Here is a 13154-nt window from a genome sequence, read left to right as displayed (position 1 = left end):
CGCTGTGCTTTTTACACACACACACACACACACACACACACACACACACACACACACACACACACACACACCACATCCTGACTCTCAGGTGCTTGGAAACAAAGGGGGCTAACGAGTGCCAACACTCATTTCATCACGCGGTTGAAAATGCGAGTGATATTATCACTGCATACGCGCTCAACCTCTTTCTTTTTTTCACTTAGGAAGTGTGTGTGTGATGTAGTCATGCTCCACATATACTTTCACATCTGTGTGGATGCAGGTGAGAGAGAGAGAGGAATAATTAAGCTATGACAGAGGAGGCCTTAAAGCTGAAGCTCCTGTTAGCACTTCTCCAGGGAGCAGAAGGAAGAAGATGAGGAGGAGGAGAGCTGACGTCATTGCTGCTGCGGTGCTTCTTTGTCATCTTGCATCTCAAAAACTTGTGCGCAGCAGGGTAAGAATAGGTTAGGCGAGAGAGTCTACAATCACTGCTGGCTTTTTTTGTTCGTTTGTTTTTTGTTTTTTTTCCACATTCATCTCACAGTTCAGAGCTTCTTTGAGAACTCAACGGCAGAAAAAGAGCAAAGCCCCCCCTTCGCTGCGGTTACATAACTGCCATCTTCTGAAGGTGACTGTCTCCTGGCTCTGCTATCTCAGTCTTTTTCTTGGCAGGCTGCAGTGATTTGTTTTCACTAAACAGCAGAGTGGATTCGGTCTCTTTGACATTGAAGCGTCAGTATTCACTGGCATAGGCTGCCTTCGTTATGCTCAGTTAATCCTGTGTTTGTCTGGTGTGTCCGGCAGTGTCTGAAGCCTTCGATTTAAGCAGCAGACATTGATCTGTTCTCTGCAGTCCCTTAAAGTGCTTATGTGTGTTTTGAGCAGCGAGGAAGTGAATGATGGGGAGCAAAAGAAGCTGAATGTTTTTATTTGTGTCCTTCTCCTTATTTGCCCGCATCATAACTAGAGTACTCTGCAGTGATTGGCTCACTTCCTGGAGGCTTGTCTCTGCACTATCCCCTCCCTTACCGTACCTATGCATCATTTATATGAATGAACAGTCACAGGCACTTATATGTGCTCAAAACGCTGTATAACCTTGTGCTGCGTGTTCATTCCCGTGTTCAGTCCTTTCTCGATATTAATGCAAGAGCTGGCAATCACCTTTCTGCAGTTACGATGACGGTGCAAAACTGCGAGTCTGTCAGCTTCCTGAACTCCTCGACTTTCTGCAGAGGTTGGACAGGATTTGACTCAGACTTCGATTTAGTAAACATTGTGTGTTTGGTCTGCGATGGGTGGAGATGGGATGTTTAGCCCTTGTTTAGGATGTATACAGATGTCAAGATTACTGCCTCCCAGGGATTTTCACCCCCCCGCTCCCCTGCCCCCCAATGTCCCTCCTTTTCGCTCTACCCTGCAGTCCACCATGTACTGCCCAGCAGTCAGCAGTTTGTTTATGGGACTCTGTTTGCCAAGCTAATCTTCCCGCCTTTCAAGTGTGAGCCAGCAAGTGGGAGGGAGGGAGAGAGGGAGAGAGAGCGAGCGCAAGAGTGTGAAAGTGAAGCAGGCAGTTGCAGTAGTTGGAAAGGAGCGAGAAAGAGAAACCTGCTCAGAGAAGTGCGTCTAGTTTTGTGAATGGTTGTTTGTTTTGAGGTGTTTTTCTCTGCCCGTCCGGCCAGCTTCGTGCGTGACCTGCGTTGAAGTCGAAGGTCTTTGCAGCAGACATATGATTACACTCAGTGCTACGTTGGAGCTGGGAGCAGTTTTCCTGGTGCACCTGTAGCAGAGTTTCAAACGGGAGCAAAAACGGGGAGGTGAAACGGTATATAGGGTGCTGTGGTTTGGAGCATCGTCACCTTGGCTCTGCTTGATCGACTGCTGGATGGGGGTGCTGGTGTGCTGTGACTGCTTCTTCTATAGGTATATTTTACGTGTCGACTCTTGACCTTTCATTCCCCTTTTGTTGTTGTTGTTTCTTGCTGTTGAGAGTATAATTTCTAGCAGTCTTTAAGTTAAACTTCAACTTCTCCATCTGATCCCTCCTCCCGTTTCCTCTCCTGCCCACTCGCTCTCTGTTATTGTGCTGCGGTTTGGGGGAGACTTTTGAGGACACTGCTGCTGTAACAGGCAGATATTCTGCTGTAGTCAGACACACACTGTATCTTGAATTGTGGGGAGGGCAAGAGGAGGGGGGGAGGCACGGAGTTGCAGACAAGGGGATGTCGATAGCTCATAGCCAGGCTCCTATAGCTGAACAGAGAAGCGGAGTGCTAGACTTTGGAGGTTATGGGTTTTGTTTGGAGGGTAGGTTAGAACTGGTTGAAATAAAATGGAATACAGCCAAAAGGTAGCTCGTCAGTCATGCTTGCCCAGCTTCTCCTCTCATCCTGTTGTGTGCCCCTTTGGCTGTGCAACACTGTTTGTTTGTTTTGGACACAGTGTTCCAGCATAAAGGGACAGGGGAACGTTTTTCCTCGTCTTCTGTTTCCCCTGGTGTTTGCAGAACACTGGACTTAACAGACTTTGCTCTTTAAAAGAAAAAAGTAAATGTTCCCAGTTTGTTTTTTTGTCCCCCCCCCCCCCCTCCCGCAGATAGACCTAGCACGGCTATGCAGAGCTTTAGTTTTAAAAAAATCTGACTGGCTTACTGGCATGCACGTAGCTGGTTATTGTGCTTGAAAGAGAGGCTAAGATGATATAGGCTCTTGGGCAGTTGGAGCAGAAAGATTCTGGTTCTTCTCTCTTGTGGTTTTAGGGCTAGCCACTCGAAGCGTGCCCCAACTGCTGTATAAAGTCTAAATATAGCTTTCTAGTCTTAAAGGACCATTTTGATGGTGAGGGTAAAATTGTAGCTTTAACACATCCACCACAGCTGGATTCGATTAGGCCTCAGTGGGATTCAGAACTTTGTTTACACTTCATCGCTACTTTTAGCATGAATAACAGCCTGTCGTTTCTGTGTGTGCGTAATGTAAATCTAAAGCTCTGCATGTGTTAAATGCTGTTGGTGAAATGCACACAGAAGCCTGGTAAAGGCAGGGCTTATGCCAGAACTATTTAACTATTCTCCCCCCATCATGGTGAAGGCAGGGGTGGGACCTGATCCTGATGTCTCTTGGGCTCATTAAGCCAAAATGGGCTCTCAGGTCTATTTTTAGCTCTTCTCTTCCTTTGCGACTTCATCAGCCAATCAGATGTCTTGGCAGTGATGTTATATTTCTTGATTAATGTGTGTTTTAGGAGGCACATCCATCTGAACGGGTCCTCGTTGACCTCGACTCGAGGCAGCCCTGGGTCCGCTGGGCTCCGGTGTTTAAGCTTTCAACGGTAGCATTGTGTGAAGTAGAAAACGCCTGCCAGCACTCCAACAATCACTGTCAACTCCAATGTCGATCATGTCATTTAGAACAAAGCCATCTGAAACGTCTGTCGTCGTATGACGCAAGTAAAATAAAACTGACTTGGCTTTAATTACTTGGCCGTTGTATTATGTTTCTGTCCAGTCAGTAGCTTTGATTTTTATACATAGGCAAAATCGGGGGAGGAAACATGTGTATAGGAAAGATAAAAATTGCTTTCAAGTCTAAAATATGCAAGTGGCATCATTCTAATGGCCAGCAGGGGGCAGAATTCAGGGGTATAGAATTCTACATGGACATAAACCGTATTACCTCTGGAAATGTTATCCAAATAACTTAACCGATAAAGCAGGGACTGCAGTCACTTTGCTGTGAGAGTGCTGATACATTTAGCCAATATAATATAATACTTTAATTTGAATGATGAAATATCTGAAAATTAACTGCAAACGTATTATTAGAAGCATATTGTTCGATCACATATATGTAGTGTACTATATCCTAGTGTTTTTGTTTTAATTGAAATTTAACCCTTTTATTACCGATACATTAAAGACAGGAAGCTAACACGGCCACGTCTACATGTTCGTGCCACTGTTTTAATCTTGCGTGCTTCATTTCTTTCTTTCTGTTGGTAGATTGTCTCGTCTAACCAAGGGAGCAGAAAATACTTCTTATTCTTGCTGAGCGTGACTGTCCTGATGAGTTTCGATTAAATAGCTGAATTAAAATGGTTTCAGTCTCGTTGGCGGTTATCTAAGGAACCCCTCACTAAGATCTTTATGTATTGTAACGTGTAGAAACCATTCTCGTGCTCTCACATACTCTTTGCACCCACAAACTCACAAGAATTGATTTTTCCAGGGTCTCTTCCAACGCAACACTCCTGAGGCAACTACTGCTGTTGGAGTTGAATCCAAGGTCAGGGTTTCATTCAGTTTTTGAATGTCAGAGTTGTGGTCGTCAGACCTCTCTACACAATTACAGCATGAAACAAAGAGAAAATTTCAGTTTTGGCAGCATTTTGTGGTTCAGCGTTTCTCTACCCGTAAGACATGTTGCTGACACGTCGCTGGAAAGCGGCTGCAGTCAGACTGTAAGGCTCCATCACATGACAAAGCTTGTGTATGTTTGCTTGCAGTGGGTCACTTGGTTAGTTTTATAATGTGCGGTGTAGAACAATAGCTGTGTGTCGTACTAGCAGAGCAGACCATACTGGATGCCATGTGTCTCTCATTAGGCTGTCTTTGGCAGACCGGGCTGCTGTCACAGAGCTGAGCTCAACAAGAACACCATTCTCCACCAACAAGCCCCGCGATCCTTCCCCTCAGCCCAGCGGGCTCCCTTATTCTGTGGCTCACGGTCGCTCAGATTGATTGGAAATGCTCAAATTTTTCAGGAAAGTTTGTTGAAACGACTAATGCCTAGGCATGCCATATAACCATTATCTATTCAATTCCTGGAAAAAGTGAATGGAATTATTTCCTGTGGCTTTGTGTTGTACAATAGGCAGCATTTATCATTCCAACTTGAGAAAAAGGCTTACACATCAAATCAAACTGTAAGATCAGCCTTTACATTTTAGATAAGGGCTGTAATATGTAGTCGTTTCTTCTTTTTTTTTTTAAATCTGTTGTCCTTGTAACCCGACTAGTGTTTGTCATAAACTACTCCACCCAAATAAATGAGCCATAGAGTTGAAAGTCAACCAGCAGGATTTTGCAAATCTTAATTCTCACATATATTAGACACTCCCTGACTGGCTGCAAAAAGGCAAATGCCTGCAGTCAGACCGTGCCCTCGTTAAACCTGGTGAATTTGTAAATCGATCTTTATCTGGCCTCAGAACACTGCTGGTTGTAGGGCTGGGCTATATCATACCATTCACGGTAATACCGGTGTAGTTTTGGGCAACGATAGGAAAATGAAATATCGCGATAGAATATGGGTAAAACGCACATGCGCAGTGCCTTTGTTTACATACGCACATGGCGGCGACGCAGAATGAGAAGAGCGAAAGCGGATCGTTGAATGAAACGGACGAACCAGAACTGGTTTGTAAAAATGCTGCAACTTCAGTGGTGTGGAACTGGTTTAGCTTTCGTCCGTCAGATAAACAACAAAGCACTATTTATGGTAGCGCATGCTAGCGGGCCGTCGTTATTACCGTGTTTTTTGGAAAATGCGGCGCACTTAAAATCCATCCTTTGATTTTTCTGAAAATCGACAGTGCCTCTTATAATCCCGTGTGCCTTATGTATGAATTCTGGTTGTGTTTACTGACCTCGAAATGATTTTATGTACACGGCGCTCGAAAATCTGTCAAATGTTTCAGTGCGACTTTGCTAAGCTACGAAGCCGCGCCGCTTGATGGATTGTCGGAGCGTTACGGCTATCGTAGGCAGGAGCCTCGCGGAGTGATACGTACTGTGCTTCAACATAATATTACAGTATTGTGTGTGTATAACCTCTTTAAGTTTTGTGGATATTATACATGGTTATGCTGAGGATATGTCGGCCAGTTTCCACTGGAAACGCCTTTTGGTTAAACTGTCAGCGAGGAATTTGCTTGTTTAAGTGAAAATACATTGATGGGTTTTTTGCACTAATAAAGTTGAGGAGTTGTAAAGTATTTTGTCTAGTGTCAATTATATCGTCAGTTATATCGTTATCGCAAATTTTCAAATGTATATCGTGATAAATATTTTTGGTCACATCGTCCTGCTCTACTTGGTTGGTTTTGTAATGTGTGATGAAAATGAAGGCGTGTTGAATAACTGTTAGATTGTTTATTGAACTCAGCTGAAGGAGGAGGAGGAAAAACAGCTTCATCAAAAGCATGGCTTTACCAGTTTGATCTTCTCTCCAAACTGGTTCTTCAGTGATGAAACCATGACTCAGTGCCAGACAGTCCCTTTGTCTGTGTCACTGAAGTTGTTGCGATCTCCTGGGAATAATCAGTGCATTAGAAACACAGTAAGGGATTGTGGTACAATATCATCCATGTCTAAGGTGCCCAGAAGAGAGGAAATAATCCAAACAGGTCAAAAATCCCCCCCCAAAAAATTCCAGTGCCTCCTGTAGCTTCTAGTCCTGATGAGTCAAATAAAAAATATGAATACTGTTAATGGGAACAAGTAAAAATCAATTTAAATGACAAACAGCCACTGCACAACTGGAAAAAGCATATTGTTTTTTTTCTGTTTGTTTCTCACTAGTTTGAGGCTTTCCTCTGCACATGCCCAGTAGGAGACGTCTTATCACCCAGCATCTTAATGTGGAAAGAGATATTTGAAGAAATGAGGCATAAAGGGGTATCTAAACAAGGACATCTGCTTTTTAATGAGTTCTTCTGGGCTTAATTTCCTGACGGTGTAACCTGACGTCCTCCATATAAACATAACTACACATCGTATTGACGCAGAATCCATTTTTTGCGGTTGGCCCGTTCAGCACCGTTGATGAGAGAATAACTGTCATCATTTCAGTATAAGCATGCATAAATGTCAGTAAATTCTTGGAAAGAAAATGCAAAATGTGCTAAGAAGTAAAAAAAAAAAAATTTAAGGGACAAACATATTTGTTCCTGGAACAAATAAACTGAACACAACAAGATTGGGGTGATGTCAGCCAGTTACCTAGGTTACGCTGTACATTCACCACAAAAGTCTAAATCTGCCGTTAGTCAGTTCACATGTTAAGCAAGCTCTGTCCATCTTGCCTTAACTGACTGTCCTCTACGTTCACCTGCTCTCTAGTCACTGCAGAGGGCAGAGCCTCACACAAGAGGCTGGTTGCATAACACAGTCTGTGTGTGTGTTTCAGAAGCAGCCCTGTTCTGCTGGCTCAGGAGGAGTACAAAGAGATGGCCTTGCACTAACCTCACCTCCGCATTTAGATTCTCTCAGTCAGCAGCACACATGCTTAAATCAAAAACCATTCGACCACTTCGCAGGTTTTTTGTTTCTGAAGTATCCTTTTCCAGTTTGTGGCAGCGAAACAATAACAAGGTGAAGACAGTACTCTCCACGTTACCTATCAGTGCAGTTTAGACAAATGTTACCCAAGAGTGTTTGTGTGTGTGGCAGCAGGTGCCCTGTAGGCATCGGAAAACGTGTTACAGCTGCATGGTGGCTCAATTGGCAAGTGGATAATGGCTTCATTGTGTTGGCTCAGTTTCTCGGTTGGTCAGGTGGCAGGAAAGGGGCGAGACAAATTTCACTACCAAAACAACGTGTCTGGAGGCTTTGTACAGGCTGTAAAGGTGGCGGGTTGTTGCAGAAGCAGCCCACGTCTTGTGTGTTTAGCCTCTGGCAACAACAGACCCATTTGAGTGGAGAGGGGAAGTGCCTGGGCGTCTCATTTCCTGTTTGTCAAGCTTGTCCCATGCAGTTGTGAAAAGGGAGGGGTGGTCTGGTTCTGTCTAATTGAACACTGAATTTGGTGGTCAGTAGGTAAGACATCCTTGTTTGTACTATTAAAAATAAAAAATAAAATGCAGTCACATGCATGGCTGCGTAATTGGCTCTATGCTGCAGTGCCTCTGGAGGCTGAGTCTCCTCATTTGTTTCAATTAACTGCTATCTGACATGTCGCTGTTACCAAAGAGAGAAGATGAGGAAAAATAAGCTTTATTAAGATTTTAATTTCACACCTTAAAATCAAAGCATCGCAGGACGTAGGACGACTCCTACGCTCAGACGTAGGAGTCGTCCACAGAGATTGATTATTGGACAATCAGAGGGTGGAAACTGTGGCTCCCGAGAAAGCAGTGGTGCTGCAGAGTGCTGACTCCAGTTTGTTCTGAGGCAGCATTCATTTAAAGGTTGTGTGCCAAACAAGCACTCACCTCAGATGCCCTTTTTGTAGCCATAAAGCTCTTCTGCTTGTGATGAGCACAATGCCACCAAGACACACACACAGTCTTTTGTGAAGTCTTTTGTGTTGCGGACAGATGTGCTTACTTCACTGGCAACCAGCCCATCCCCCACGGTGAGAGATGATGTCACTGCATAAGCTCATCTTCCCAGGTGGTAGATGGATCCTCCCCTGTTTACAGCTAATCAGAGGCTTGTTTACACCTGAATCCCCTGGCACGGAGACGAACAGACACACTTTCTTACGTGGCTCTGTAGTCATCTGCTGATCTCATCTCACCGAAAAGGTGAAATTAGTCTCAAATGCGTCTCACCACAGCTCATCCTTTCACTTGTATTCTGCGGAGGAAAACCCAAATATTACTGCTCATCAGTGAAACGGCTCCATTAGCATCTATTGATTTGACCTGTCCTGTGTCTTCTTTCCTTCAATCTCTTTTCTTTCCTTGTTCTTATACTGGCAGCAGCTGCCTATGCCCACATCCTTCTCTTTTTCATTGACGTGCCACGAGGATGCTGAATGGAAAAAGGGGAGATCAATCTTTATGTACACTTGCTTTCAGTGCGTCAGTGTTTGTGTAGCTCAGTAAGATTGTGTACATGTATTACTCTGCAAACACAGGACATGTCACGGAGGTTTTTTGCTATATCTGAAGTCGTCTGTGAATTGCCCTCAAATAGCAAAACATGAGTAGCTTTGTATTTCTGTAACATTTGCTGCCTTTCTTTCCCCTCCTAAATCCTCCTGTCCTCTCCTTTACCAAGGCTGCCTCCTCGCTACCATCACACTAACATGTGCGCACTGTCTTTTTCCTCTTGATTAGCCACCAGGGATGGGCATTTACAGACATGGCTGCGTGATCTTCTGTCACTGCGAATCATCGTAACAAAGGTCTTTGGGTTGGACGCGGTTACATTCTAAACAAAGTGCAGCTCGGTCCGAGTCTTTCCGAGCTTCTGCAGTTTAGTCTCAGAGCTGTTGTTGTTATGATTGGGTGTCTGTAAAAGGCGTTGCTGGTGGTTAAAACCTCCCTGCCTTCTTTCCAAGTATCTTCCTTGGAGAGATCAGACTTCCTCTCTGGGCAGCAGAGCTGTTGCACAAACACAGTCACATGTTACAACGCTGTCTGTACACCTCTAAGCCGATTAGATGTTAAAATGCGCACATCAAAGGTTTAAAATTGCTCATATTTTCCAGCCGCCTCGTTTTTGCTTTGTAAATTTGTTGGCTTCTTTGAGTCACATGCTTCTTTTCACCTTTTTGTGAGCTCCTGGGTGTGACTGCTTCCTGCAGCTTCATCACTCCCACAATTAATCGGGCTTACACAATGGACCAGAGTTTCCTCTGCTATCAGATGGTGAAGAGATCTCGTCTAGTCATCAAGGAGGTGGATGTTGTCTCGTTTTCTTCTTTCTTTCTTTTTGTGCTTGTCCTCTCAGAGCTTTTTGGTTAGATTAATAAACTTCCTCTCTGCTTAAGAGTCTGTTTATCCTTTGTTTTTGATGTTGTACCCATATCCCTGAGTTATTAGGGATATGAATTATTACCCTTGGCCTCCTCATTTGACCCAGCAACTGTTTTGATAATCAGAGCAGCAGATGTGAGTTGGCTGATTTAAAGCCAGCCCGGCTCTCGGGGGCTTGTTGTGACTACGACATGTCAACTATTGTACAACACGCACTCTAGCTAATGGATGTGTAACAGTCTGTGGAGACAAGTGTTGGAAGAGCATTTCTCAAAGTGCTCATGTTACTTACTGAGCTGAATGTTGAAAACAAAGAAAGAGGAGCGATCCTTTCAAATGGACGCCTCAGACACTCGGCAGTCGCACTACCTGCAAACCTGCCTTACAGATGGGTTAAATGGTTCATTTCAGACAGTGGATCACAAACTGAGAGGCAGCCCAAAAAAACAACTTACAAGAACTTTTTGAGTTTATGTAACATTCATGGGTTCACTTGAAGTAGTATTTTACCCCTGAAAACCCCACTATTGTCTATAGAAACTTTACATTATAATAACAAATGTTTAAATGCATATATACATATAAATTGTCAAGAAAATGGACCAGTGTGAGAGCCCAGTGGGCAGGGGGCAAAGCACAGATAAGTATGACTTGTTCACTATTTATTGGTGGCTACAGTTTACCAAGTTTAGAGCAGGCCTGCTATCTCCACGGCCCCCGGGTTAAAGAGCAGAAGGACATTGGCCAGGCTGGAGAAAAAAGCAAATGAAACGGCAACATACCAGACAGTCTGACGGAGGAAATTGAGATCTTTCCTCTGGGAAATAGGAAGGGTTTGGGGGGGAAACCCTTCATCTCTCGTCTCTGTTTGTGTCTGTGTTTCTCTCACAGGTTGGGGAGGATGCAGTGATATACAGTATACCTAGAAAGAGATGTCTGTCTGTGTACGTGTGCATTAACAGGCAGACTAATGCGATATGGCATTGGATTTTTAACAGCAATACAGATCTCATCAGCTGGTTTTTAAGGCATTGTTGTTAGTGTCGTTTGAAATTTCTCTTAGGTATGGCACTGTGCCATACCTGTCTTTTATGTAGTTCAGGTTTCGAGCGTTTGTCACATTTACCTTTCCCACGTTTCATCACTTCAAAAATTGATGATATAAAATATGTCAACCCAGACACTGAAGCAAACGGGCTGCTCTGCATCAGTAAGTCACTCATTCCTCGTCGTCATCTAGTTTTCACTCCGAAACCCAATTACTTGAGCTTAAATGTCCATTTTAAGGGAACATTCTGTGCTTTCAGTCAGTATGTGGTGGTGCGAGTCTGTTCCTGGAAGCGCTATAGGATACTTGCATCCACATTCCCCTCAATAGGAAATGTGTGTCTAAATACCCTTACTTAGGAGTTAATGACCTGGATCAGAGCAGACATGCACAGCCCTGCAGCAAAAAGCAGAAGGCTACCCAAACTGTGCAGAAACCCCACACTCTGCTCTTTACCCCGTGCATCATTTTTACTTTTAAGAGTCACCAACAGTTTCTTCACTGCTTTGCGATATTTCTTTTCATTTTGTTTTGCCAAAGCCTGTTTCTACTTTGTTTCTTTTTTTTAAGGTCCATTCTAGCAGTTTCATCTCATTTTGTTGTTTTTTTGTTGTTATTTTTTTTTCTCTTGGAACCCTGAAAAGAGAGCTCTGTTCACCCCAAAGCCCCGTGGTCTACCCAATCATACTCCACCCTTCACACATACATCCTGTGCAAACATGGGCGTCACCTCCATCTTATTTCCCGCAACCTCCTCTTTCCATGATGCTCTTTCTTCTCCATCCTTCCCCCTTCCACCTTATTCTCTGCTGGCCTCCCTAACACACACACACACACACACAGACTACTACTTGTGCTCCGACGCAAACAGCAGCTCAAGTCTGACCACAGCTCTTCTTTATGTTACAAGTTCCCCTTTTCTTGCCTCATCCTGCCCAGCTTTACTGAAAAGTTGTTAAAATATTATTCCCCGTGTCCTTTTCACACTATATTTTCTTTTATGTTCATCTTACTCAACCGACACCAGCAGTAGTGGAAACTAACTCATTAAATTTTATAGTCTTCAAAGGATGCTGGCATCTGTAACGTCAGCACAGCTATGGTTCGGTTTCAGGTGGCAAAAAAAAGCACACAGAAACTTAACACACACATCTAAGCATCCACACCCAGGGATGGAAAAGTGGAGTGGAAAACTGTGTCTAGCTGTGAGGTTGTGTAAGTTTCAAACAATGTCTGCCTTGAGAGGTCTTTTTCCAGTGGTGGGAAGATGCCTCTCAGCTTCTTCTTCTTCTTAGATGAAAAAAGGAAAAAATGTATTTCTTTGCGTTGTCTGTTTCCTGGTTTGCTGCAGCTGTTCATTGCCAGTAGATGGCAATGTTGATCTCACACCCAAGTCATACCTGTGTTGTCCTCTTCTCTCAGCCTGTGCACTGCTTGTTTGTTGTTTGTTTGTTTTGTTTTATTTAAACTGTAACCTGCTGCTAATGTTTTGCTTTGGTTCAAAAATGTTCTGAATTTTATCTGCAGTTGGGGAATCATTAAGATAAGTCTGTGTGCATCCAGGAATTTGCACAATCGCAGGAAAAGAGATTTTTCCTGGTCTTTTTTCAAGTCTATACGGGGTTCTGGGAACATGTGAAGGAAAGCTTTTGTGTCTCCAGCAGTGCAAACTTGTTACATTTGCACATACCTACATTTTTACAATGTTTAAGTTTATATCTAAGTGTTCCAAAACTTAGCCACATTCTCTTGGTTCTTCTTGATGAAGGAGAATCTCTTATAAGCACCATTTTATAGATTATTGCAGGTCATCTGTCTCTCCTTCCTCTAGACTGTTAAATTTAAATAAAAATTGAACATGTTGTGTTGTGTTTTTGTGTCTGTGTTTTGGGGGGCTCTTTGTGCGCTGTTACACTTGACAGACAGGCGTTTGGCTGGTCCAAATGGTGAAGTGCAGGATAGATAGAGACTCTCCCCTCCTAAGGAATGCAGGGAGGAGGAGTGCAGCGGGCAGCCAGGGCATGCTGTGACAACCTCCCACATGATCTAAACTCTTTCACTCTTTGCTTCTTCTTCTTGCTTTTAACTGTTATTAACACTTTTTCTCTTCTGTTTTTCCCCTTGCGTCATTCTCTGCAGCTCAAACCTCTCACTTTATCACTCTCACTAATCTTAACTCCTTGCTCATTCCCATTTCCTAGTCTCCCCCCCCCCCCCCCCCACCCCCCCCCATTTCATCCATTTCTCTCTGTTTCATTCTCAGTCATTTCTCACTGACATAATCCACGTAGCATCCATGTCGGTGATTTATAAGGATTTGGATACGAATCTGGAATTTCTCATCTCATGTCTGCTTCTTGCTGAAGTCCTGTCTTCCTTTAGCTTTAAACAAGAAAAAACCCGTCCTCCTGTCTATTAC

General features: G+C 43.7%; 1 protein-coding gene across 3 annotated transcripts in view; it reads left to right on the top strand.

Moving 5' to 3' along the window:
• mob2a (MOB kinase activator 2a) overlaps positions 1–13154 on the top strand; it is a 55733-nt gene that overhangs the window by 24978 nt on the left and 17601 nt on the right. The window contains exon 1 of one of the 3 annotated variants that reach the window (XM_086298143.1): positions 1609–1905. The exons of the other annotated variants lie outside the window; for them this stretch is intronic. Within the exon in view, the coding sequence (XP_086154269.1) occupies positions 1868–1905 (38 nt within the window). The 5' untranslated portion in view covers positions 1609–1867. Of the gene's footprint in view, positions 1–1608; positions 1906–13154 lie in introns of those variants that run through there. 3 annotated transcript variants of the gene reach the window in all.

This window comes from Aulonocara sp. 'chitande type north' Nkhata Bay, linkage group LG7 (genome assembly GCF_057382095.1).
Source record: "Aulonocara sp. 'chitande type north' Nkhata Bay isolate Kocher_YH1m ecotype deep benthic linkage group LG7, A_spYH_male_GT1.1, whole genome shotgun sequence".
Classification (NCBI taxonomy): Eukaryota; Metazoa; Chordata; class Actinopteri; order Cichliformes; family Cichlidae; genus Aulonocara; species Aulonocara sp. 'chitande type north' Nkhata Bay.
This window is presented reverse-complemented; position numbering and strand designations above follow the sequence as displayed.